At 37.1% G+C, this 24,901-nt stretch overlaps 1 protein-coding gene and 1 long non-coding RNA gene across 2 annotated transcripts in view; one reads left to right on the top strand and one right to left on the bottom strand.

The window, feature by feature from the left end:
• Positions 1 to 24,901, bottom strand: part of LOC582957 (pikachurin) — a 68,640-nt gene that overhangs the window by 29,657 nt on the left and 14,082 nt on the right. The window contains exon 2 of the mRNA XM_030988651.1: positions 13,163 to 13,453. Within this exon, the coding sequence (XP_030844511.1) occupies positions 13,163 to 13,208 (46 nt within the window). The 5' untranslated portion in view covers positions 13,209 to 13,453. The remainder of the gene's footprint in view (positions 1 to 13,162; positions 13,454 to 24,901) is intronic.
• Positions 21,049 to 23,837, top strand: LOC115925188. The gene is made up of 2 exons (XR_004064588.1): positions 21,049 to 21,667; positions 22,866 to 23,837. It is a non-coding gene; the product is annotated as an uncharacterized LOC115925188 (long non-coding RNA).

Here is a 24,901-nt window from a genome sequence, read left to right as displayed (position 1 = left end):
CAACATTTTGATCATATTCTTTTTGATTATTCTTTGGAACACTTCATTACAACTCCACTCTACAGAAATCCGAATGTAGCGGATAAAGCACTTCAGCTCTGTCTAACCATCTCCCTATATTCTCCTTTTAAATTTCACTCTCTAATCTACCTCACTCTACTCTCAATCACTATCTCTCTCTCTCTCTCTCACACACACACACACTCTCTCTCTCTCTCTTATTCTTTCTAGCTCATCATCTTCATCATTTTCCTGAACTAACGTGATCATTGAATTTGCTTCCAAAATGACATTCTTGTAATAGAGCTGAGGCGATGACAAGCTGGTAAATTCTCACTAACAATATTGATTTCTCTGACTAACCCAATTTGGCGGAGGAGTTTCACCGAGTATAAAGCTCTCTGCCTATCATAAGCCAACGTGATGATACTATGCTGATGTACTGTAGCAGGAGCGAGTAGATTTAATTTTGAATGATAATAATTCAATCATATAACTAATATGACTGGAATATAGGAGGTATGAGTAGTAATAAATTCTGTTAAATAAGAACATTAAATACAAAAGTTCATGAATCAAGCTCACTTTCTTGATTTTTAAAAATTATATTGTAGCAAAGGGCATATTGGCAGGGGAATTTTTTTCTGCACTGACACATCAAGATAAAACTCTTTGCTCAAGATCCTTCTGCAAGCCTCATGACGATTAGCTATAATTAATATATTTCTACCGCGCACAAAAATTAGTCTAAAGGGTCTTTGGAATGATGAATGTCAATTTTTTTCCCTCAAATATTTCATCACTAAATGATAGCTTAAATCACATATCTCAACAATCTGTTTGATGGCTTGAAACTTTATCTCACTTATGACCAGCAAATGACTGAAAAACAAATAATTTTTATTGATGCATTTCAAAGAAATGAGAACAATTATTGCTGTTTTTAATTTTCCAATTTCTTTGATGTCTGTTCAAAATGATATATCTATCTAATGACACAGTTGAAGTAAGTAGTACTCATTAGGCAGCAAATCACCCAAAACTGACTTTCATAGCCACACATATATCTTATATATTATCTGTTTGGAGCCAGAAGGGCGTTAACTCATTATAATTGAATACAGAGTTAATGCCCTAATGGCTTCATACAGATGATATATTGATACAATAAATCTATGACATCATACATTCCCAGTAAGGAGTAATGATTAGTCAAATTAGGCATAACTTCATCAGCTTGAGTTGGCCAAATAGCCCGGTATTTCTGATTCAGGGAATCAGCCTGAAGTTACAATCCCGTCTTCTAAAAAAAATTGCTCAGTGTTCGCACATAGTGAGAGTCTTCAGGAAAAGATGGACCGAACAAATAGTGGGCTATTTTTAAAACTAGCACAAGATATCTTGGGAAAATTTTTCGTGTAAATAGCCCGCTATTTCGTGATCGGGCTAATTTCCCAGAATCAGAAATAGCGGGCTATTTGGCCAACTCGAGCTGATGAGGACAAGTCTAAAGTGATAGCAGATCAATGGATAAAATTGTGATACACCTGCCATGAAACATTTTCTTTTTATCAAGGCCAGTTAAATCAAGCATTTTAATGTTCCCCTGACTTGTAATGTAATCAATTTAGTGGAAGGCAGAAAATAATGTGTCAACATCTAATCTCCTGTACAGCTCACACCTCATCCTGTTAACCCGTGAAAAATCTGTTTAGAATACCTTGACACCAGCCAATAGCACGTTCAGACTAAAGAGAATATAAAGAATCATTGTATGACGAAAGGGGCGTACTGACTGGATAATAATGTCATGAAAAATATATAAAGAAACTAGTTTTAAAGAGGTGAGTTGACATGACAGCTGGCCAATCATGAGTGAATGCTCTAAATGAGCCCCGCCCACTCAACAATTTTCATTCAATACGATGTTCGGCAGGAACATGATTCTTTATTGAGTTTTTTGTTTCAAACGATACTCAAACATGTATTTCACCGAACAGCATTTCATTACGTGATGTCCAGACTTGAGAAATGGATAATTACTTAACATAAGCTATGCAATTCTCGTATAGTGATACAATGAATTCTGGTTGTCTGAATGGGGCAAGTGTTTCTCTTTCTAGGTCACGATGGAGGATGAAAGTACAGTAGCTTGGCTCATCCTCTATGCATCATTAACCTCCTGTGTAGAGAATTGACATGGGTCTATTCTCACGGGTTTCCGTGGCGATGGAACAAACTTGAAGATGGTGGAAATGAAATTAAGTCAGTCACTTTGGAGGCAGGTGTCTGTGTTTTTTCAACCATAAACAGGTCCCCATTGTTTGGAGCAAGAAGAAGACTATGTCTACAAAATGCCTATTGATGTAATGCCCTTTACCAACAAATCTGGAATCAATTTCTATTCGGTTAGATAATGTACCAACCTAGCATGTGAAGAAATTATTGCTGCTTTTTTGTCACTTGGTCACTTTCTAATTCAACTTTATCTTGATATTCATCTTAGTATAAAGAAAATTTTCAAGATAATATTAAAGTTATAAAAAAACACTTTACCACAACAAAGTTTGTACATGCAGGCCCCAATGTCTCGATTGGATTGTTTTTTAGAATCATTTAAGAATATGTCTACAAGTGATTTCTCAAGGAAGTTGATTTTTTTCTTTTTCCTTGCTATTGTTCTTCTGCTCTATTTGACACTACATTGCATTAACTTTCTTTAATAAGAATTAATAATGTCCTTAAAAGAAATCTCGAGATTATGATGACCCTGTGGTTTCCTATTCCAAAGCACGTTTAGTGGCTAAAAGCTATTTGTGTGTATGCCACATCTCTAATACTGTTTCCTGTATCTTTTCTTACATTAAAAGAAGGGCTGCATTATAATATTTCAAGCTTTTCAATATAGCACAAACAGATGAAAAATTAATAACTATCATGACCCTAAGAAACAAAAGGTATATGCATTAAGCCCATCACCTTGGATCGGGTAGTCACCTTTTTAGTCTTAATAAGAAGTTTGTTCTATACTTCAGTGTTGGTATACAGAAGAACCGCACTTCATAAGAAATATCAATTCGTCAGGATGTATTTTAAGACAAAATCCATCCATGGCTTTCTAATTAACAAAGGTCAAATCCTTAGCTTTGATGATAGAGAAAATATTCATTAGTTCACTAGCTGACCTCTGGATTACAGTTCTAAAATGAATTCTCTCATCCCATTTTGGGGGCAAGTACAACTCTCATATCCGCATCATCATCAAAATTTCATATCATTTGTTTGGGGCCAGAAGGGTATTAACTCATATACCTTTACAAAGATATTGCCCTTCTGACTCTCAACAGCTGATAAGAAACCAAAACAGTTGCCAATATCTGCAATGGTCAGCTAGCTACTGAGTCGTCATGCAAAAGCTTCATAAAATAGCTGACCTTGGTCTGGATTATGGTTTCTATTAACAATTTTGGATACTGTATCCATTTTCAACATCGTCTTCTGAAAGCTAGAAGGTCATTAGCTCAAATGAATTGACAGGGATTATGGTTTTAAAGCCTTCTGGCTCTCACGACTCCATGTGGGATCTACTGAAGATATGAAATGACTATATACATGGGCAAATATTATTTAAATTTTCACAATGGAAATGTGGGTTTTTAATCAAGTAGTTGATAGCTATATACCCTACTTGCATGTAGCAACATGAGGGAGAGAGATGACATGGGAACTGCCTAGACTGTTGTACAGTAGGTTAGTGTTCATTAACATAGCTATTGGAAAATGAGTTTTAAGGGGAGAGAATTAATAAAAACCTGGAAGTGTGAAGAACTAGCAAAGTACTGATAATTCTCAAATGCCAGCTCTACTTTTTTCTCAATAATCTTTCTTCAATAAGTGCACACCCATTCCAACCTGGAGAGATATAACTTGGATGAACTCAGGGATGCATTACACCCCTTTGAGTCTCTTTCCCATCCCCTATTCAGCTCTTGTAGCTGATCTGGCATCATCTCTTGGAACAAGAGCCCTTGATGGGAAGCTGGAACATGTAAGGTTACAGCGAAAAAATAAAGAAACAGTGAATTTCTAGCCAGGATAAAATATCCCACTCCAAGGTTTCATAGCATCCAGTTTCATAAAAGCCAGCCGCAACATCGGACTTGAGAACACCATACTCGAGAACATCTCAAACTCCACCTTAAAAAGATCTACATTCCATTCCCTGCTTCATTTTCGATTTCCTGCAGTTTCGTCCCATTGATTCTCCATCCCAGGTTGTCATGGTAACAGATAATGCTACGTGACATGAATGGTGAAAAAAACTGCACAAAACGGTGATCAAATTTGTGTAATGGTGCGGGAGATTGAATGTGTTGGTGGCCCGTCATCGTCTGCATGCCTTTTTAATTTGAGATCGATCATCTGTAACTGATAGAGGTGAAAAATAGTCTCCTTCAAAATATCAAAAGAGGAGGAAAATGGGTCATCTTCGAAAACAGGTCCCCTCTTCAAAGGAATACTGCTTATATACTACTTGTGGAAATGATCATGAATACATCAATATCTATTCAATAGTTTGACTATACATTTACATCTAATAAAACAGCTCTATTTATATCTAATTTTTACTATTTTATTCGGTTTCCTTGCTTCATTTTCTCCCTTATAACTGTCAATTGAACCTTCTGGTTTAATTTATTTTCTAACTATTATCTAGTTAACAGCTTGGAGTTCTTTCTAGCACTGGCTTGCTGTTTTCCCTCTTTGCTTTAAAACTAGAAAGAAAGAATTTTAGAAGTGCTATCAATCAAGTTATAGTATTCCAATGCAGGCATAGAGATTAATACATTGTAATACCATATTCATTAAAAACAAAAGATAATAGATACCTGAAGAATACACATGAACAAGCTTGCATTACAACATAGTTTTAGGAGAAGATGGAAACATTGCCATTCTTATGGATGACAAAGTTCATAATTTGTTCCCTCTTTCTCTCTATTTCTATCTGTTCTTCCACTCTCTTTTCCCCTCATTTCACCTCATTTTTCTAATCTGCTCCTTCTCTAGTATACCCATGCCGACAATAAGCCTCCCGCTGCCACGCTATAATAGTCTCCCTTCCAATCTATATGGTAATCTCTTCCTGATCACCTATCTCAAACATGCATGATTTAAACTTGCAAATTAACTTGCTGATCATCAACGCTGCTTATAAATACCAAACCACTGAAACCCATCTCTCTCCAAACTTTCATAGTTAATAGATTGGATATGCATGTGTTCCTATACCCTAAAGCAAGTGTAGCATATTGTTAGGACTTGTGAATTCAGATGTTCATTTCTCCAGGATATCACTACTATTGAAGCTGGTATGACTATGCTTAAATGTACAACGTTACCCATAAAGCTGGAGTAAATTTGATAAAGTTTATATCTTTTCAGAACTTCATTGATCAAGCTCTATGGCTCGCTATATTGATCAATGCAATACAGATTTTTGAGAAGATATACAGTTATCTATCTGGAATAGATCATGTTGTCACAATCCGTTCATGAAAAGAGGGAAGAAAATTCTACTTCAACTTTATGAGCAGCATTGTCATACTATAGCAGTTTAAATAAACTGAATTAACCCTTTGAATGCTGAGCCCAAGATAACATGAGATGAATTAATACTTTTGAAGTTCTAACAAATTAAATGAAGCCTATACATTTTCAGCCTGAGATACCTCCATACAAAGACAGACAATTTTCCTTTGAAATACATGTTTCATGAAAATAAATTCCTCCACTTCATGGCATCATGCAAAGAGCTTGCCATTAATGGTAACATTTATTAGACCTGTTGATGATATATATATATATATATGCGTCTCTGGCTGGAATCTATGAAAAATGCCTGCTATATCAATTTGAACACACTTACCAGTACAATAAAACCTATAAATTGAGTAGTGAAACAGGTAGCTTGGCTTAAATGCTATGTGAAGACTTTAACTGCAAGGTTTAAAACCTTAAAACCATGAGATCCAAATTTTGAATGTTTTGCTGCTTTCATTTTTTTCCAAATAAGAAAAGAGAGTTATTTTTCAATGTTATTGTCAACCTGTGAAGAAATCTTTTATCCACACTTCATTACAAATGTGAACGGATGCCTTTAAAGAAACTTTCTGGGGGCAACAGGTATCGCTTACATTGTATTGGAGATACAATTATACAACTTGATATCAGAGATGTGACTCATCAACAAGTACTGGGGAGTCATCCTTAGGGTTTATGATATCATTATAAAAATCTAATGTAACAGATCAGAAAGCTTTTCTACATGTACCAGTACATTCAGTTTCAGAACACAGGTACACCTAAGAAGCATACTTTACAAATGCAATGTGCCAATATCACTACATGTTGCTAAGCCTTCTTACATGTATTCGTAAGTAAGTTTATGTTTTGTAAGATAATTAGTAGAGTTTGCGATAAAATATTATAACACAAAAAGCGAAAGTTTACTCATTCTGGTAATAAATCAAATATTATCCTGTGGATAATTATTCCTGCATTGCAAATCCAGTCCTCCCTCTTTATCCTCCCGTGTTCCTCTCCTCTCCTCCTCCCCCCCCCCCCCCCCCCCCCCCCTCTCTCTCTCTCTCCTTCTCCTTCCCACTCCCTGCCCCACTGGGCTGTAGCGGAAGGGGGAGCTTGAAATGGCGTCTTCCATCACATCGTCTCTAGTATAAAACGTCACACTCTAAGAGAAACAATGGCACCCCCCTCTAGGCAGTGATCCAACCCCCGTCTTCCGTGTCTCCTAGAGGAACCCTCTTTCTCCCCTGACACACACGTATCGTCCATCAGATTGTTTTTATAGGCCTCTTACAAGAAGCCCCCGCCGCGGGGTGTCACGTATGTAGGTTATTTATTTCTGGCAAGTGTGACATTTTATTTAGCCAAATTAACTTGTCATATTGACTACAATTATGAGATGGAATGCAGGCATGGTTCAAGTATTAGAATGTTTGTCGCTCAGAGGCACACTCGGTAATTTTGCCTCGTCTTCTTCGCATTACGTAGCTTGTACTTCTGTCTCCACGCTGCACTATTCAACGTTATTAAAACAATCATACAGCTTGTGAGCGATGGTTTGCATTTAGAAGCAAGACTTTGATCACGAGCATTCAGAACACCTAATTGATTTTAAAAACTCTCTTCTTAATTGTGTGTAATGTAATGTTAACAACTTGAGGAAAAGATTCAACTCTTATATCAAAACATAATCCTGACAGTTGTATTTGCATCCAACACAAACATGGTATTTTTTTATGAAAAAATGGCTATTAAACACCTCGGTATACACTGCAAATTTCTTCAACATACAGGCAATAATACTGATATCAGTTAAGAATTTATGGGGGCATATGTTACATGTAATTTAAATCAAAATTAATAGATTTTCCTGCATATCGTGTAGGCCTAAGGTAAAAAAAACAACAACAATGTTTTAAAGCTTATCATGTGATCGAGTAACACTTTAAATTAAGTTAAAATATATACACTTCATGTCACAGTTGTTAAAACATTAAAACATGAAGTCCTTTTTATACTAGATTTTATATCCATAAATGAAATTTCAGAACATCTAGTGACCCCTCATAACTGTACCCATGCTGAAATACTTTCAAAACTAATAATTAGAGCCTTCCCCCTGTAATGGCTAAGCCCATGTGCCGACTGTTGAAAGTAAACTGATCACGTTTCATCGCTATGTCAGGTTTGAGTATCGGAGCTGACCCTGCGTGTTGAGAGCTTGTATGATTAAGCCGGTGTCGTGAGCCCCTCGTTTGTTGTCGTAACCTGCTAGCGTGATACCCCTTTGGCATGCCTGAGTTGCACCAGCGTAAACTTCCCCCTCACTTGGTCATCACTTAGATTGAGATGGAAAACAGTCAGGTTTGTCTCTTTTATTTCTGGTGAAGTTTAGACTTTACTTTGTACATTTTGTAAAAATATTCTATTATTGCATTTGTTCTTGTAGAGTTGTATTAATTATGAGAATGGTAGAGAAATAAGAGAATTTTATTTGTCACATGATTTACACAAGTGTCCTCATATACATGGGACTCCAATCTTATCTTTTGAGAGCCAGGGGCCTGTTTCATAAAACTTGTTATCTATAACAAATGCTAAATTTCTATGACAAATTTGCTCTCAGCCAATCAGATGCCATGATTTCAGTAGCTTATAACAGTAGCTTGTAACTTGTTATTGATATCAAGTTTTATGAAACAGGGTCCAGAAGTCATTAACTCTGTATACATGTATGCTTTAACACCATTCACGGTCTCTGAAGATAATATCTATTTTCAATCAATATCACAGCACCTTTGTAGCAATTATAACCTAATAGCAATTATTTTCAAAAAATCAATCTAACGCATTCTCAACAGCCTTGTGTGTCACCTATTGTAATGTGTGACATAACAATGACATATTACTGGTACTTGATCTGAACATAACTTTAATGGGACATAGGGTATTGAAATCGCTCTTCAGTTTTATTTTTTTTTAATTGATGGGATTGCGTTTCCACTCTGACCACTAATTTTCCATAAAGGGAGAGTACCTTGTTTAACACTTCAACATCAAATACTTGATACACACAGAGCTTCCACCATACTGACTGAATAGATACCCTGGAACATGAGCAAGGATCACATCACATCAGAGAGTTGTGCAGAGTGCCATCAACATGGATACCGCAATTAAAAGGTTCCCGCCTTGTGTGCCCCGATTAATTATTTACAGTTGGAGGATAATTTATGGCAAGTCCAATGCTCACACATGCAAACAAACCTCTCCAATATGATATATATATCTATATGTATCCAAGCAATCATAAAAGTAGATCCCTTCCATTTAGGATGACTGTAACTCAAGTGACTTCTGTCGGGTATCTATCACACAAGGGACCCAAAACACTTAAAGGGGAGATCCAAACACTTAAAGGGGAAATGATCGCTTCCAGCAATCCAGGGTAGTGTATTTCACTGACTTGCTAGAATGAGGATACTAAATATTAGCAGATGATTTGATGAAGGGGCACAATGTGTAAAAAGATCTAACAAACCCATCCACAAAGTGTATTTTTTGTAAGACGAAGTGAGGTCTCAAAATAAAAGGCAAAAAAAAAAATGTTCACAATAATTTGACAAGGAAGGGGAGCCATATGTGATCCCTTCCCTCATCCAATCTCTTCTGCTGTACATCAAACAGAATTTGATTTACATCATGCCTTCTCTTGTTATCTACAATAAATGTGATATAAAAAAACTGAATGGGCATCCAATCATTAGCTTAGATTGCAGCAGTTTTATCTCCTCATATCAATATATGAAAAATATGCTAATAGCATCTCCTGTAAGGAATTTTTTACATTAAGGTGAATGGTACAGTACTTTTTTGTTTCTTCCTTGCACTACTAAGATTTAGTATGTGTGGTACAAATGCTTCCCTCCTCCATGCACGGTGCAATCTGGATATCACCGTTGAGAGAAGAGACTATACTATCCAATAGGAGATTTGTGCTATATGATTGACATTAGCATCCAATCTCTCAACTCCTAACCAAGTGGACCAATATCACCAAGTACAAACTTTATTCCATCTCAAGCAATAATCAATCATACATGCTACCCGTAGTGCCTCAAAGGGGACTTGAGTGCGTGTGCAGAAAGTCAACAAATAGTTTTAGCGGATATTAGAGACACATCGCTTCATCCCCATCGAGTGGGAGACTGATGTTGCACTGGCAAGACAGAGGCGGAATGACGTAACTCCGTGTCCCATCTAGTTGGAAACATACTCCAGCAGAGGAAGAATTTATCATTTGAATGATGAGTTGGAAGAGAGATTACTAGCTAATGTCAAGGCAAGGGATCAAAGACAATAGAATAAATCAGGAATGAGACGGAGAAATTCCCTAAAGAAGGAAGATCACTTGGGGGTCCAGTGGCAATGCCCCTGCTGGGTGGGGGTGGGGGAGGGGGGTTAAGGGGTAGAGCACCCTTACTGTGATTACAGGTTTTAAGGTTTTTAATTTTTAATTTTTTAAGAGGTCTTGAAATATCGAAATCAGCGGAAATCGGCTGATCGGAGGAGGAATCTCATCCCTGAAAGTTTTACTTACCAGTACCCAAAAAAGGCTCTGTACATTGCTTTGCTTTTAGGTAATGTAAGCTATGCAATAAATCAACAATGGGGATAAAACTTAAGTTACCAAAGCAGTGTACTTTTAAAGTCATTATTGTCAAAACAGTATCATTTTGATACTATTATGCTCGTGGTTTGAGTGCAAAAGAGCTGTGCTACAGTGCTGGAAAGATAAATGACTAGGACAGGTCATCAAGCAACAAATGGTATGTTTATTTACCTCCTCTTCACAAAATTGTGCAATATTCTTCTCTTTGTTGGAGAAAATGTAGAGCACCATGTTCAATGTCACTGTTCAAGAATCAGACCAGCACACAACTGGTATGACGATCAGGGGGCATTAAGTTCAAATTGGTTGTAAAGCTTTGATACCAGACCGATTCTTACTCCCCCTCATTTCCCATAGCACTACCCCATAGGTCCCATTCTGACTAGAAAAAAATGTTTTACAGCTAAACAATAATCCATATAAAGATTTAACAACTAAATTAGTCATACCATTTGTAAATTGGATGTTTTTTGTATTTTCTAAACTCAAGAATGGTGGAATTTATTGAATACTTATATAAGTTCAATACTTCACATTCTCAAGAAACATAAAAAAAGGACAAATCAATTTTTCACAAATTTCAACAATTACAAAACTTGGCAAGGGTATGATTAGTTTTGTTCTTAACTATATTGTTTATAAATATTTACGTTCTTCTAGCCGAATGTCTGAATGTATATAGTAAAGCAGAGGTTTTGAGCATCCATTCAAGAACTCCATAAACCTAAATTTCTTGGTACAGTGTGGTGTATGTCAGATATATGCCAATTCCTTTATATGATATTCCCATCTTATAATGTCGCCCCGTTTGCTATATGATTATTAATATTTAATGTTTATTCTAACAGACTTTGTATAGAGTTCTTGTATTGTGAATGTCCTGTCTGTATCATAATGCACTATCTATAGCACTTGGCGAATCATATTGCTCTCATCGCATCGTTATCACAAATATTGGGTTGCCAACGAGCCAGCTACAATTGCTCCGTTTATTGCAACCACCCAGCTATATGGCCAACCAGATACCATGCTCATATTCTGCGGCGGCGGGGCGGCAGATGATTGTCGGTCTGGAATGATGTCAGGTGAAAAGTGACTGTTGACAAGACTTATTGATAGGGGAGGTATGATTGATAAATTATGGGTGAATTTGGTGGCCTTCTCTTCCGGAGGTAAAGAGATATGTAAGCATTACTCATATATATATGTTCTCTTTCTGGCAGAGCTTTCCCATCTAACAGCCTTCGGTGTTTCCAAAAACTGCTTGGTCTTTAATTCAATTATTGTGTATGAGTAATACAGCATTGTTGAGATGCTGATGTTGAGATGATGATGTTCATACATACCATCTTCCTTTTTCTCTTTCAACCTTCTCCCTGTCTCTTCTCTCCTGCTTTTTCAATGTCCTTCTGCGCACTCTCTTGTTATAATAAAGATGATACTATGTAACTCATGACAATTTTGTTGTATGCATGAGAGATACTCACATTGTTAAACTTTTCTCTCCTTCTCTTTCTCTCTCTCTCTCTCTCTCTGTATCTCTGTCCTCTTCTGCTAACCCTTTCCTTCTTTTATCTCTCTTTTCCTTATCTATTTATCTCTCTCTAAATCTATGTCTGACTCACTATTTCTCTTTCTCTTTCTCTTTCTCTAATGCAATGTATCATACTCAAACATCAATGCGACACTGATAGCACTCAACACCTCAATTGTAAGGTACCAAAGAGGCAGACCAAGTAAAATCTACAAAACAAAACTGTTAACAGAATGTTCTAATGAATACATGCATATATTTTTTCATACAGATAGCGGTGTTCCATTGTCCTATCAAACATTGTATGAATACTGAACAACTGAATATTTAGCCATCAAACAAAAATATAACAGTAAGAGCAGGTGCTTCATACAATTTCTCTCTTTTATACTTTCCCTTTCACTTTTCAGACTCATGCAATGCCCAGAAGGTTTCCTAACCCTTAGTTCAAGATTTATTTGCATTGTTAAACGACCATGCCGTCTTGCTTCCTAATGCATACAGGGGCTTGCTGGAATAAAAATAATATTGACTGTTTCTGGGGAAGAATAACAAAGACAATTTTTCCTTTCGATTCAAAATATTTAGACACCTAAAGGGGGTCTGGAGACAGAGTAAACCTCTTTCACATTTGGCGTCTGTGTGTATATTTCTCTACATATGACTCAAAGCTGAGCTTTTAAATGCTTGCATAGTTGGGATTTATACAAAAGTTTCTCTTACAAGTTTAACCATTTTTACCTATTTTGAGGCAAAAGAATGATTATGATAGATTGTTGACCCTCCCCTATGCTAGAGACTAGTCATTTGGGTGCCATATAACTTATGCCAAATATCTGATACAATTGGGCCAACTTCTTCATGGCAGGATTTTATTCTCAGCCTAAATTTTAGCCCAAACAACTTCATGATTTGTTGCTAAATATACAGTAGATTTGATAAAATTTGGGTGAATCTTTCATTTGCCTACTTCCAGCTGTAGCATATAAAATTGGTAAAATAACAAAAATCTAAATAACGATAAAGTCTGATATGTGCATGAATGCATACATATCGAAAGAGTAGGCCTGTAGAATGCATAAAGAAAGTTTTTTTAATACTAAAGATGTGATATTCCACAAAGGAATTTTTTTCAAAAGAACTTTTAATGTATAAATGTTTGTTCCTTTGCCCGACCAAAGCCAGGAAAAAGTTAAAAGATTTATACAGAATTTTTTTTCTATATCACCAAAGGAAAATACAAAATATTAAGTCTGGTTTACTTGTTTTAAAGGGCAATGTACAGGACTATAAAAACTATTCAATGAAAGAAACATTACATTGGAATGATTTGTAAGTAACAGGTAATGAGCAAAGTATGATTAACTTACTATCTTCACACATGGCTCCCTCCCATCCCAGAGCACAGGTACACATGGGGGTTTCCCCTCTGAGGTAACAGGTACCCCCATTCTCACATGGCCAATCATCACATGTCAGATCAGCCGTCTGGTCTGGAGGACCGCTACCCTCACCGCCCTCACCGCCCTCGCCGTCCTCGCCGCCCTCGCCGCCCTCGCCGCCCTCTCCGTCACCCGAACCGCTCCCCTCGCCGAAGTCCTCATCATCCGTGATGAGGCCATTGGTCGTAGGCACGTCGCTGTCGATGTCGATGGTTTCACCTGTGTCAAGGAGGGAGAGTATAGGAGAAGTTTGAATTCACTGTGTTCAGGATATCTCATTCTTATATCATCAAACAAAATGAATGACAGATATATTTATTTGGTATTATGGCACAACGACGAGTGAAACAAAAAAGAAACATTCAAGAATTATATAGCATATGAAACAAAAACATCACCGGGGATCGAAGTAGATACAAAGTTAGAAGAATTTTTCAACGTAAGAAGCCAGTACAAACGTTACATAGTACACTAAGTAGATCAGCAAGTGGTTTTTATAGGTCAATGGCAGAGCAAGGAATAGGGGCTGGGGCTACCTTCTTAGGATATCTTAACTGGCAGTTCAAGAAACAACAATGTACAATTTTCCTGCTTATATAGTTCAATTGATCAAGTATCAAGGCTTGAGGTTAATATGATTTTCAGAACAAAACTAGAGACCTGGGGGTGTTTCACAAAGACTAAGATCGACTTTAAGTTGGACTTAACTATGGCAGGCCATTCATGCCACTATAGTTCCTCTATTCATTCATGGCATTGGTCTCTCAAATGACGTACAAATCAGGTCACAAATCGACAGAATTTACATTTTTTGATAATACGTCATTGAAGGAAAAAATGTTATCTAAAGAACATAATGGAGAGACCAATAGTGAGCGCAACCAGTGGCATGAATGGCCTGCCATAGTTAAGTCCAACTTAAAGTCGATCTTGGTCTTTGTGAAACACCCCCCTGTTCTAGTAATGGGACTGAAGCTCTTTCTCAAATCCATATTTCATTGGAATTCACCTCTCTCCCTCTCAATCCTTTTCCCTCAGGCAATTATTTATTTTCACACACTGGGTGCCGTTTGGGGTAGAGAATTTCACGGCTATTCTCTGCCGATTAGAGTTCAACTTGTCAAACATGTCACGATGGTCAAAAACCACATCAGACCTAATGATTGTTGCCCTTGGTTTCTCATATTGAAATTGACATCAGAAATGCAGTTCTCGTAATAGGATCGAAAGTTGGATACGTCAGGCGTGGAGACATAGGACCAAAGGGGTGGAAAGAATGCACCAACAGAATGCAGATCATTTAAAAAAAATTGTTTTGGTAAAGGTTTAAAGGGAACATATAATTTTATGGCGATGATACGGTCTACCATATAGCTTGATATAAATACAATATGAAATGCAACAACAGATGCAGGACCAAAGGGTGGCAAGAATACAAAACAGATCATGCCAATCACGTTATTTTGATTCTCCTGTCGATGGAAAAAAAAGAAGTTCTGGGAAATATGCTATTGCCATGTTGCTTGACATATTTAACAGTAAAAATCAAATAAATGAATACCGGTAGTACATGAACTTAAATTTAAAATAACTTTTCTGTAAAAATGATGACGTGCATGAAAAATATCACAGTGAACATGCAAAACTAAAGCACTTATTTAGCAAAGTTTTTCCAACTTTTCAAAGTACTGGTCCACGACTCAAACAATAAAAATACTGCCCAACTCTTTTATAAACACGGCACAGAAAAACAAACTAAGGAAAGCGGTATTTGTGATAATCGTTTTTCTTTGAACAAGATGCCAATCTATTCTTTGTATGCGAAGGAATTTCTTCAATCCCCCGTCATCCGACTCCAAAACTCTTCAAGGCGGCTCCCAACCCTAGGCAGATGTACACTCATAACTGACGAAATTTGATCTGTTACCGTCAAGCTTTTTACACTCTACTTAGCCTGAATACAATGTAACCACGCCGTGGCTCCCATTAACTCGCGACTTGTCAAAACACACACGACATGTGTGTACAGGACACACCTAACTCTCTAGAATATCACCTCGCGACCGATTCGCCGCTGCCGGGGTTTACAAAACTACATCTTGGCGGCGCTGCTCCCAACTTTATTTTTCTTAGCGATTATCGTCCTTATCTTCTCTTATGCTATTAATTGGGACCAGCTAGGGTTCGAGGCATGAATGCTTCGCTCCAGGCTCCTAGTATAATGGAATCGTAAATGTCATGTCGTCCAACGACGCATGTATGCACTTATGAGAGTTATACATGTCCCTCTTGCTATTAACCGATTGTCTATACCATCCATGCACAAATCATGAATGACAGATGTAATAATATAGTCTATTTATACTTCTTTCATCTCTATGTGTACTAATCAAGGGTTGTATTTTTATTGCTATTCTGATAACAACTTAACTTTAATCAATTTTGTTTAGCTACTTGTGACCCAGCTTTCCTAGTTTGAGTAGTCTATGATGATTCTACATCATTCAAATAACTTTATCGGGCATTTAAAGCAACTATTTAGTTCTACATCATTATCATTTAAAGAGTTTCTATAAATAACAGATCCGGCCATATATATGTATACCCTACGCCTTACGATCCATTCTACACCTGTGGAGGTATCGTGAAATAGTGGTTTATTCAATTGACTCTCAATTCAAGGGTTTATGGTTCAAATCCCAGTCCATACTAACACTTTACTTTAGTAAGCAATTAATAAGCATTTGCCACTCTCCACCCAGGTGTTAAATGGGTACCCAGTAGGATGCAAAAGTTATTATTATTTGCTCAACATTGTCAGTATCTGTAAAATGGCACCAGGATGGAATGCTCCCCAGGGAGTGGAGAATGTGATTACATTGTGTCCAGGCAAATCTGAATCCGATGACCGTGGTAATAATATATCTGTAGAGCCCTTAGAGACATCATTGATGTATTAAGCGCCACATAAACCCAGAGTATTATTATCACACATCCTTAGAACCTTCCTCCCAAATTTCAAAACATATGGTTCATTGACATCATTCTATGAACTGGCATGCTGCTGAAATTGTTTTTCTTTTGAGAAAATATGAGAAGCCCCAATTTAAAGAAGAAATCAGTTGGCTTTCAGCAGGTCCCCATGTAACCAAGATGAACCACCATCTTTAGAGACGGAAACAGCATCATTTCATTTGAATGCATCTCGGCCAATACAAACAGATCAAACAATACAGCATTGTTATTGAAAATGTCAGGGTGAATTCATTTCATCCAGTGGCTTGTTTTCATCGCTTTGTGAAGAGAGAAAGAAATGTTTCCTCGAAAACAACCAAAAATCCTTCAGGCAATAGGTAATAGAGGAAATTAGACTATTGATTGATGACGTTTTTGTTATAATTGCAGGAAGAAGTATTTTACCTTCATTGCGTTACATTTTGTGAAAACCACTTTTCTTCAACTCTCATCTCTCTTAAGGTCTCTCTCTCTCTCCCTCTCTCTCTCTCTCTCTCTCTCTCTCTCTCTCTCTCTCTCTCTTTCTAACTCTCTATCTGTCTCCAAGTTTATCTCCTCTCTCGTTCTCCCACTTCAATCTCAACCATTTTTACAAACCCAGACAAATATTTTTATCAGTCACAAAAAAACATGTGCATGCATCTTTACTATTATCCATCATCCATTCCACTCTGTTCTGTCCCAATCCGCCCCCACTGTCTTCTATCTTTCTGTCTCAATTTCCATCTCAATCTCCATCTCAATCTCCATCAATATCCCTTTCTCTCTAGATCCCCTCATCTTCCTCCTCTGCTCCATCTCCCAATACATTGCCACCGATTTCTATCTCTTTCCATCATTTCATATCTCCTAGTCTCCCTCCATCTCTCCCTCCATCTCTCCCTCTATCTCTCCATATCTTTTTCCAATACCTTTTTCCCAATACATGCACAAGTTTCTATCTCTCTCCGTCATTTGGAGATCTCTCCATCTCTCCCTATGCCTTAATCTTTACATCTCTCCATCTCTCCATCTCTCCATCCCTCTTTCCATCCCTCCATCATCTTGAGAGGAGCCTCTTCTCTTCTGAGTGATGAAGTGGTATCCTAATCCCTCTAGGGATCATCAGCTGCCTCATTCTAACCAAGTTACCCCCCAATTACCAAGCAATCTGCCACATGTTAGCCCCTAGCTCCTGGCTCCATCTTTCCTCTTCACCTCATGCTATCGATTCCGAAAAATTAATGTAGTGCCCCGAGGGGGCCAGACCAAGTGCAATTTTTAGATTCTACCACCTTTCTACAAGCACGCACTTGTAACCTTAACAGCCTGTCTGTGTCGACTGAAAAGGAAACAAAAAGTGTGATTTTGAGAAAGTGCTTTCCATTCACCAATGTATGACTGATTGTGATTTTACTGAAAGGTTTTTTTCTCCCCCCCCCCCCCTCTCTCTCTGCAAATGATGTTTTCAATAGCAATAAATGATTTTAAAAAAGTAAATTTATTACCATATTTTCACTTCTCCTGTATTTAGGTATTTTTTGTTGTTGTACTTGTTTGATAATTATCAGCCTTCATCCCCTTCTCTTGAACTCTATTTCCGTTAAACAATTCATTAAAGAAATTTAAAATTTATTAGAAAATGTTACACAATAGGCGGTGTCACACAGCAAAATCCCTCGAAAAATTCTTTCAAGGGAGAATTTTCTTGCTTTGTTAAAGGATTTTTAATGGGATAATTGATGACAGACAGCAATTAAGAGGATAACTAAAATAGAACTAAAATCCTGATTTTTGGCCTCTGTGTGACACCGCCTAATGAGAACCGACAGACATAATGTAATGTCATAGCAGTGTGTTTCATAGTGGCTTTGTCCACATTCAGATTAGTTTGACAACTTTCTCAAAGACTACACTTTAGACACAACTAATACTATTATGAGTTCATCGTACCTTGACAGGTTTAATATCAATATTGCAGCTGGGGGATGTTACATAAAGATAAGTTCTTTAAGTTGGACTTAACAGTTATGGAAAGCTGTTAGTGTCTTCGATAATATTTTGTAAAAGTTATTTTGAAAGGCATGACATGTTGATTCAAATCATTCATATTTTCTATTATCAAGGAGATTTTATGTTCTTGATGTGGAATTTATGAAAAGTCTAAAATACTTGATTTTCGCTTTTGAATATATTTCATTTTAAGGCTACAAATGGCTCTACATAATTTTTAAGTCCAACTTTGAGATAAGTTCAAGTTAGGATCTTTGTGAAACACCCCCTGGTGTTTTTAATACTGTCTCAGTAAGATACATCTTATGTCTGAAGTAGGCCTACATGTATATCCGATGAAGATGTTAAACTATTGACAGCAAATACCACAAAAATCATCACCTAAAGCTTTTCTCTTTCAATGTTACTTAAGTATGAATTGAAAAAATAAGAGAGTACAGGTCCACCAGTGATCTCACATTTACTCCAGGAGCAACTGCTTCTAGATAACTTTCATCAAAATAAATTATCATAGTTAGGGTCGCAGTTGGGGTTTATGTTAGCTTTAACTTAGGGTTAGGTATGGTGTTGAATTCAGGGTTCAAGTTTAGATTCGATTCGGGAAAGAAATTGACCAAAGGAGCATCTGTGGCTGGAGAATGTCTCATACAACCCAGTTCACCACATATTCGCCACATTATAATTCAGTCCACTATATTGTAAACGTCTGCAAGGAAACATTGGCATTAAGACATGCTTTTCAATTCTTGTCATGAAGCCTCCATCATTCCGCCAGTCTGGACAATGCAAACACTTCACTCCGCCATGAGGGGTAAATGGAAAACCTGCTTGTCTTGCTATGGGAGCATGCTGGGTAGCCCTATGTTCTGTATGTCAGACGGTTTGGCAAGTCGTGTCAAACATAACTGTGACATCTTTGTAGTACTCTTTAAATGTTTTAAATTAGTTTAAATAGGAGTCATGTCTTTTAGGAGCCACATGTAGTCACAAGAGTGGAATCCACCCTAAAAAGGGTAATTCAAAGCCACTCAAATGGAGGGGATTCCACTCTTAACCTAAACCTCATATTACTCTATGACCCCTAAAATGATTTCAAATCCTCTGTGATTATGGGGGATTCACTTTAGACCTTGCCAAAAACAAAGACTTCTGAGCATGTATCACTTTTAATGGAACCAATGTTAACATTTGGAGTCATGAGTTTCAAAGCCTTGTTCGCTAATGTTTCAGTACATTTCAGGTAAATGTTAATATAGATGTAGTAGAGTAAGTAGTAGAAATTGTTAAAAACACTTGGTAATAGTAGCAGTAGTTATTATTGTCATCGTTGCAATAAGATGAACTTATGCATTTATCAAAAAAAGGCAATTTTGGCAAAAGATCATCAATAATATCCTTTTATTCCAAACCACTCCTGACTCTGATGAGAGCTGGAAGGGTATATTAACTGATTTTACAGATTTAATTTAGATTTAATTTAATTCAGATAGTTGACACTCTTCTGTCTCTCAACAGTCATCTACCAGTAAGTATTTTTACAATCTAAGGTAGATTTAAAACTAGTGCTCATCCCAATGTAGCAGCTCTTCTTTTGAAACTGACAGACTTTACTGAAGCTTACAGTAAGCAAGTTATTAACATTCTCCTTGAGATTGACCAAGTTTCTGATAATACCCTGTTGAAACCCCATACAATTAGAAAGGAATTAACAACCTGTTGCATAACCATTCATGATATAACTGATTGAATTTCTTATATACTCAACTGAAATCTCATACAGTTAGCAAGGTGTTAACAACTGCTCTGATGGATCAAGTTTCGTCACTTTACTGTCACTCATTAAAAATTCATCCACCTTTTCTATAAAAAGTTGTGACTGCGTAATCCAAAGTCAATCTATAAGATTGCACCTTGGTTTTTTGTGATGACAGGTTGCTATAGCGATGGGAGAGTTACAGCTGAGCTGGAGAAGAGAGATTCGACACAGTGGCACTATTTATAAGCGTTGAATTATCGTTCTTCTCCTTCTCATACATCCTGGTACGTATAGCACCAGTATTCTATTCTTTTGTGGCTCCCAATTTTATTGGATAAATTGTTTCAATTCAATTCAAGGTTTATTAAAATATATCTTCCCAGCTGTTAAGGGCTGAATTGTGGTTTAGTTCACAGATTGCGATTGTCATTATTTCAGGAATGCAAGCATTGCTATTGTATCAATTGATATAACTTTGAAATACATTGAAATGCACTGTTATATTATTATCAGTCTGACAAAATTCATGTACATCTTCATTACCTAGGATGATAGTTGGAGGGGGGGGGGTGGTTCAAAATACCTATAAACCCAACACAAAGCGTACATGTATGTACATACTCCTTGTGCCCAGAACAAACAGTGAAGCTGGTGATAATGCTTTTCAGGCCTCTGCACCACAACTGTGGAATGACCTGCCACGATCTGTCTGCATGTCTCCTTCATTAGATGTCTTTAAAGGCTCTCACAACTCTCTAATTCAAGGTTTATCGTTAACTTTTGGTACTTTTTTGTTAATTTTTTTCTCAAAACTCTGTGAAGCGCCGTGAGACTGTTTTATATATCTATGAGCACTATATAAATGACCTATACATTATTATTATTATTTTCATTCCATTTAATAATCTTTTGTTATGCTATTCGTGGCCTATATGGCATATAGAAGTGTATCAGTGTCCTTCAGTGCCACCACATGTAGCCAAGCTGCCTTATAATGAATAATACATTGAATCATATTTCATTATGCTCTTGGTGACCAACAGTTATATTAGACCGCCGGGTGAGCCCCAAAATTCGTCAGTTTCGTGACCTCGGCTCGGCATCTACTTTCTTAATAGTGGATATTATTAAAGAATATATTTTGATATTATAGTCACAACTCGTCAATCGAAAAAAATGCAAATAAGCTCAAAAAATGGAAAAAAGGTGCCTAAAATCTTCTTTTTTTTTTCACGGAGGTTGTCCAATCACTGTGCATGTATCAAGTAAAGGTTACAGCGCTTCAAGCTTTTTAGCCAATCACAGGCAGTGTTGTGCACGTACCACTGGCGCGCGCTATTTCGAGCTTCAGGTGTAGTAATCTGTCGTCAACAACTGAATGTTTTAGAGGAAAACACAGGTTTTTGCTGTATGCATACAATTTCGACTCACAGGAAGGTGATATCTTTCAGTGGGAAGAGTTACAGAAAATTCAAGGAGTGTGCAGATCTTTGGAAGGACGTCAGTTTTGGGTTTGAACTAGAAAACAAAATTGCTGCGATTGCGGTCAACTTCGACTTCGACTCGTTCGAGCTGCAGACAGAGCAGTACTCGCCCGGCGCCTCGGGCGGCCGCGGAGGAGTGTACCAGGGAGGCCGTGTTCGAACTGCAACAAGTTCAACAAAAAAGAGGTAGGCCTAGATCTATGTCATTCCGAAGAAATGATTGTATTAATTATTTCAGCATGTTCAGAATAACTCTTCTTCTTCTTCTTCTTCTTCTTCTTCTTCTTCTTCGAGATAATCTGCCTCCTTCAAATAATACTGAAGTGAAGATTCTTGCACTTATTACACCGGGGTTTAGTCTTAGTCTTATACGAATAGTGCAATGGGTTCTTAGCGTGCCTCCATTTAATGTCCTATCGGAGGGACGGAGAGTTTTCCACTTGACATAACCTGCGTCTAAAAAGGGAAGGGGCACGTTAACACACAACGCAGGCCTCGGTCATCCGCCTGGGTGGGAATCGAACCCGGGATCTTTGTCTACTTCTACTTCTACTACTTCTACTTCTAGATGTCATATGACTATTTCCCGGCCCTAAACGTTACAACTAGAATCAAGAAAAAAGAGAATCTAGATTAGAATATCTACCGGGTAATTTCTACTTTCTGAAAAAAAGGCTATGCTCTCGAAATTGAGGCCTAGCTGACTTGATCAAAGTGGTTGATCAAGTCAAATTGGATACTGGACAGGCTTGATTCTACATGTATACTACATTAGTACAGATCAGGTCTTCATAATTAATGTGGGTATTTATTGTCCACATATTGATTACGGTATCGTCTGAGAACAGCGTACTGGTGGGTTTTTTTTTTGGGGGGGGGGGGGGTGAGGGGTCACTGTCCCCCAAAATTTCCACAATCAAGGTGGTTTTTTTGTTTTTTGTTGTATGTTTGAAAAATTCTGCATGGTGAGGCCCACAGTCCCCGTCAATATTTGACACATTTAAATTAATACGCCACTTGTGTTGGAGAATGAGCCTTGCCCTTGCCCTGGTGATCTTTTTTATTCATGATGAAAAATGTATTACAGTACCGTATGCCCTCCATGCTCTACACACAAAAAAACATTTCATGAAAATATGAGACACCTCCTTACGTTTTCTAATAAGCAGTTCTGAATAATTTCCACTGCTAGTGTCACTGATGTCCAGTCCGTTCGCTTCCATTTAGAGACAGTAACCAGTCAGCACAGATATTTTTTAAAATTTGTATTTTGATGATAGTTATATGCTAGATTCGACTCATACTGTAGGTTTTGTAGTGATGAATACTTCTTTTTTAATAAATGATATTAAATGATCCTTGCTTTTATTTATTTTCAATAAAGGTATGTCCAACCAGGATACCATGCGGGCTGCTACAGGCACTTCTGCAACATTACAACAAACAAGTGAGCACAGATGAGATCAAGGCAAAGAAGGAACAATATTTAAATCATTGTATGTCACATTACTTGTAAATGTAAAGTTTTTTTTAGGAAATTCAATGTAAAGACCTTTCTTGTGATGCTCTTTTTTGCCAATTTCCGCCAGATTCGATAAAGCAGATAACTTGTATCAAATGGTATTTGGACAAATGTATGAAATAACCTGCTGAAAATTTAAAAAAAAACATGATTTAGATATAGTAGACTGAAGAAGAATAGCAGAGGCTGGGACCCTGTCATCCATGAATTTTTAAATTTTATTTACAATGTATATTTTATGTGTGTTTTTGCTAATACATACGGGTACATACATGTTGTAATGCTTTTTGAGCAATTGCTTGAAAGAATGTTTGTTATTGAAAATATTACTTGTAAATGTAAAGCCTTTTTTGGAGATTCAATGTAAAGACCTTTATTGCGATGCTCTATATTTTGCCAATTTCCGCCAGATTCGATAAAGCAGATAACTTTTACTAAATGGCATTTGGACAAATGTATGAAATTACCTGCTGGAAATGTTAAAGAACATGATTTAGATAAACTGAAGAAGAATAGCAGAGGCTGCGACCCTGCCATCCATGAATATATAATTTTTTTTATCTATAATGTATATTTTATGTGTATTTTTGCTAAAACATACATACATGTGATCGCTTGAAAGAATGTTTGTTATTGAAATTTTTTTAATGTGAATTGACAATGTGTTGTATAACTGATGATGAATCATTTCTCTACATCAACCCAAAGAGCAGTATCCATATAGTCAAGCAGGCTTACAATTTTATTGACCATGTATTTTGAGAATGTGAGATAGTAATATGTCATATATTTGATGTGAAACCAGATTATAATTGGTCAAACATGCCTTACAAACTTTGTTTTAAATTGTGATTTATTTTATTTAAAGATATGCCATTCCCTGAAATATATATTGAAGGGTATGACATAGAAAGAGATAGAGAGGTGGGAAAGAGTGAGGGGGGAGAGGGAATGGGAAAGAGAGAGCGGTTAAGGAAACAAGAGAAAGGGAGGGAATGGGATGAAGAGTGAGGGAGAGAGAGGGGGGGGTGAGGAAAGAGGAATAAAGAGACGAAGAGAGAGAGGGGGAATGAGGAAAAATGGGTGGGGGGATGAGAGGGGATAAGGAGAGAAAGAGAGGGGGATTAGGAAAGAGAGAGAAGGGGAAGGAATGAGGAAAGATGGAAAGGGGAATATTTTGAGTGCACTGCAGCTTTGCTCGATATCAATACAAGTCATTTTCACATAGCATAATACACAGCTGTCTCAGAATGGACCCAAGAGGGCGTTTGTCATATTTATTAAAAATTAATCTGGACATTATTAATTTGTGTGCAATTTTTTCTACTGACGAGTTGCACCATCATCTTCAGTATATTTTTCTACACATTAGAGGTTATTTTCAAGTAGATGCCGACCATGGGTCACAAAACACAAAAACTAAGGCACTTTTGAGGGTTCACCCGGCGGTCTATATGGCAGATATAAGTTTCACAGTGTCCTCAGGAACGAGTAAGTCTATACAAGCATATCGTCGCCGTTTGCACGAACCGGCACAGCCCAACGCGCAACGAAATAAGTACATTCTGAGAAAAACGCGTTTTACGTTTAGCCCGTTTTGAATTCGCCAGAAACATGCCTTATGTCAAATTTTATATCACAAAATACATATCAATGAAAGGAAAATATTCTGTATTTTCTATACATTCCATTTGTTAAGCATAATGACAATTACTATTAATATTACGAAGCTTTGGACTCTCGTGCCGGTTCGTGAAAATATTATTTTGCTGTTTACGTAGCAAAAATATTTTCACGAACCGGCACAAGCCACTGTGTCGTTTTTCCTATGTAACTTTACGCGCAAGACAAAAGCGCTCGGGCTGTCTTAGCGCGTATTTTATTTTCACGAACCGGCA

This window comes from Strongylocentrotus purpuratus, unplaced genomic scaffold, assembly GCF_000002235.5.
Source record: "Strongylocentrotus purpuratus isolate Spur 01 unplaced genomic scaffold, Spur_5.0 spur5_contig_840, whole genome shotgun sequence".
Taxonomy (NCBI): Eukaryota; Metazoa; Echinodermata; class Echinoidea; order Camarodonta; family Strongylocentrotidae; genus Strongylocentrotus; species Strongylocentrotus purpuratus.
This window is presented reverse-complemented; position numbering and strand designations above follow the sequence as displayed.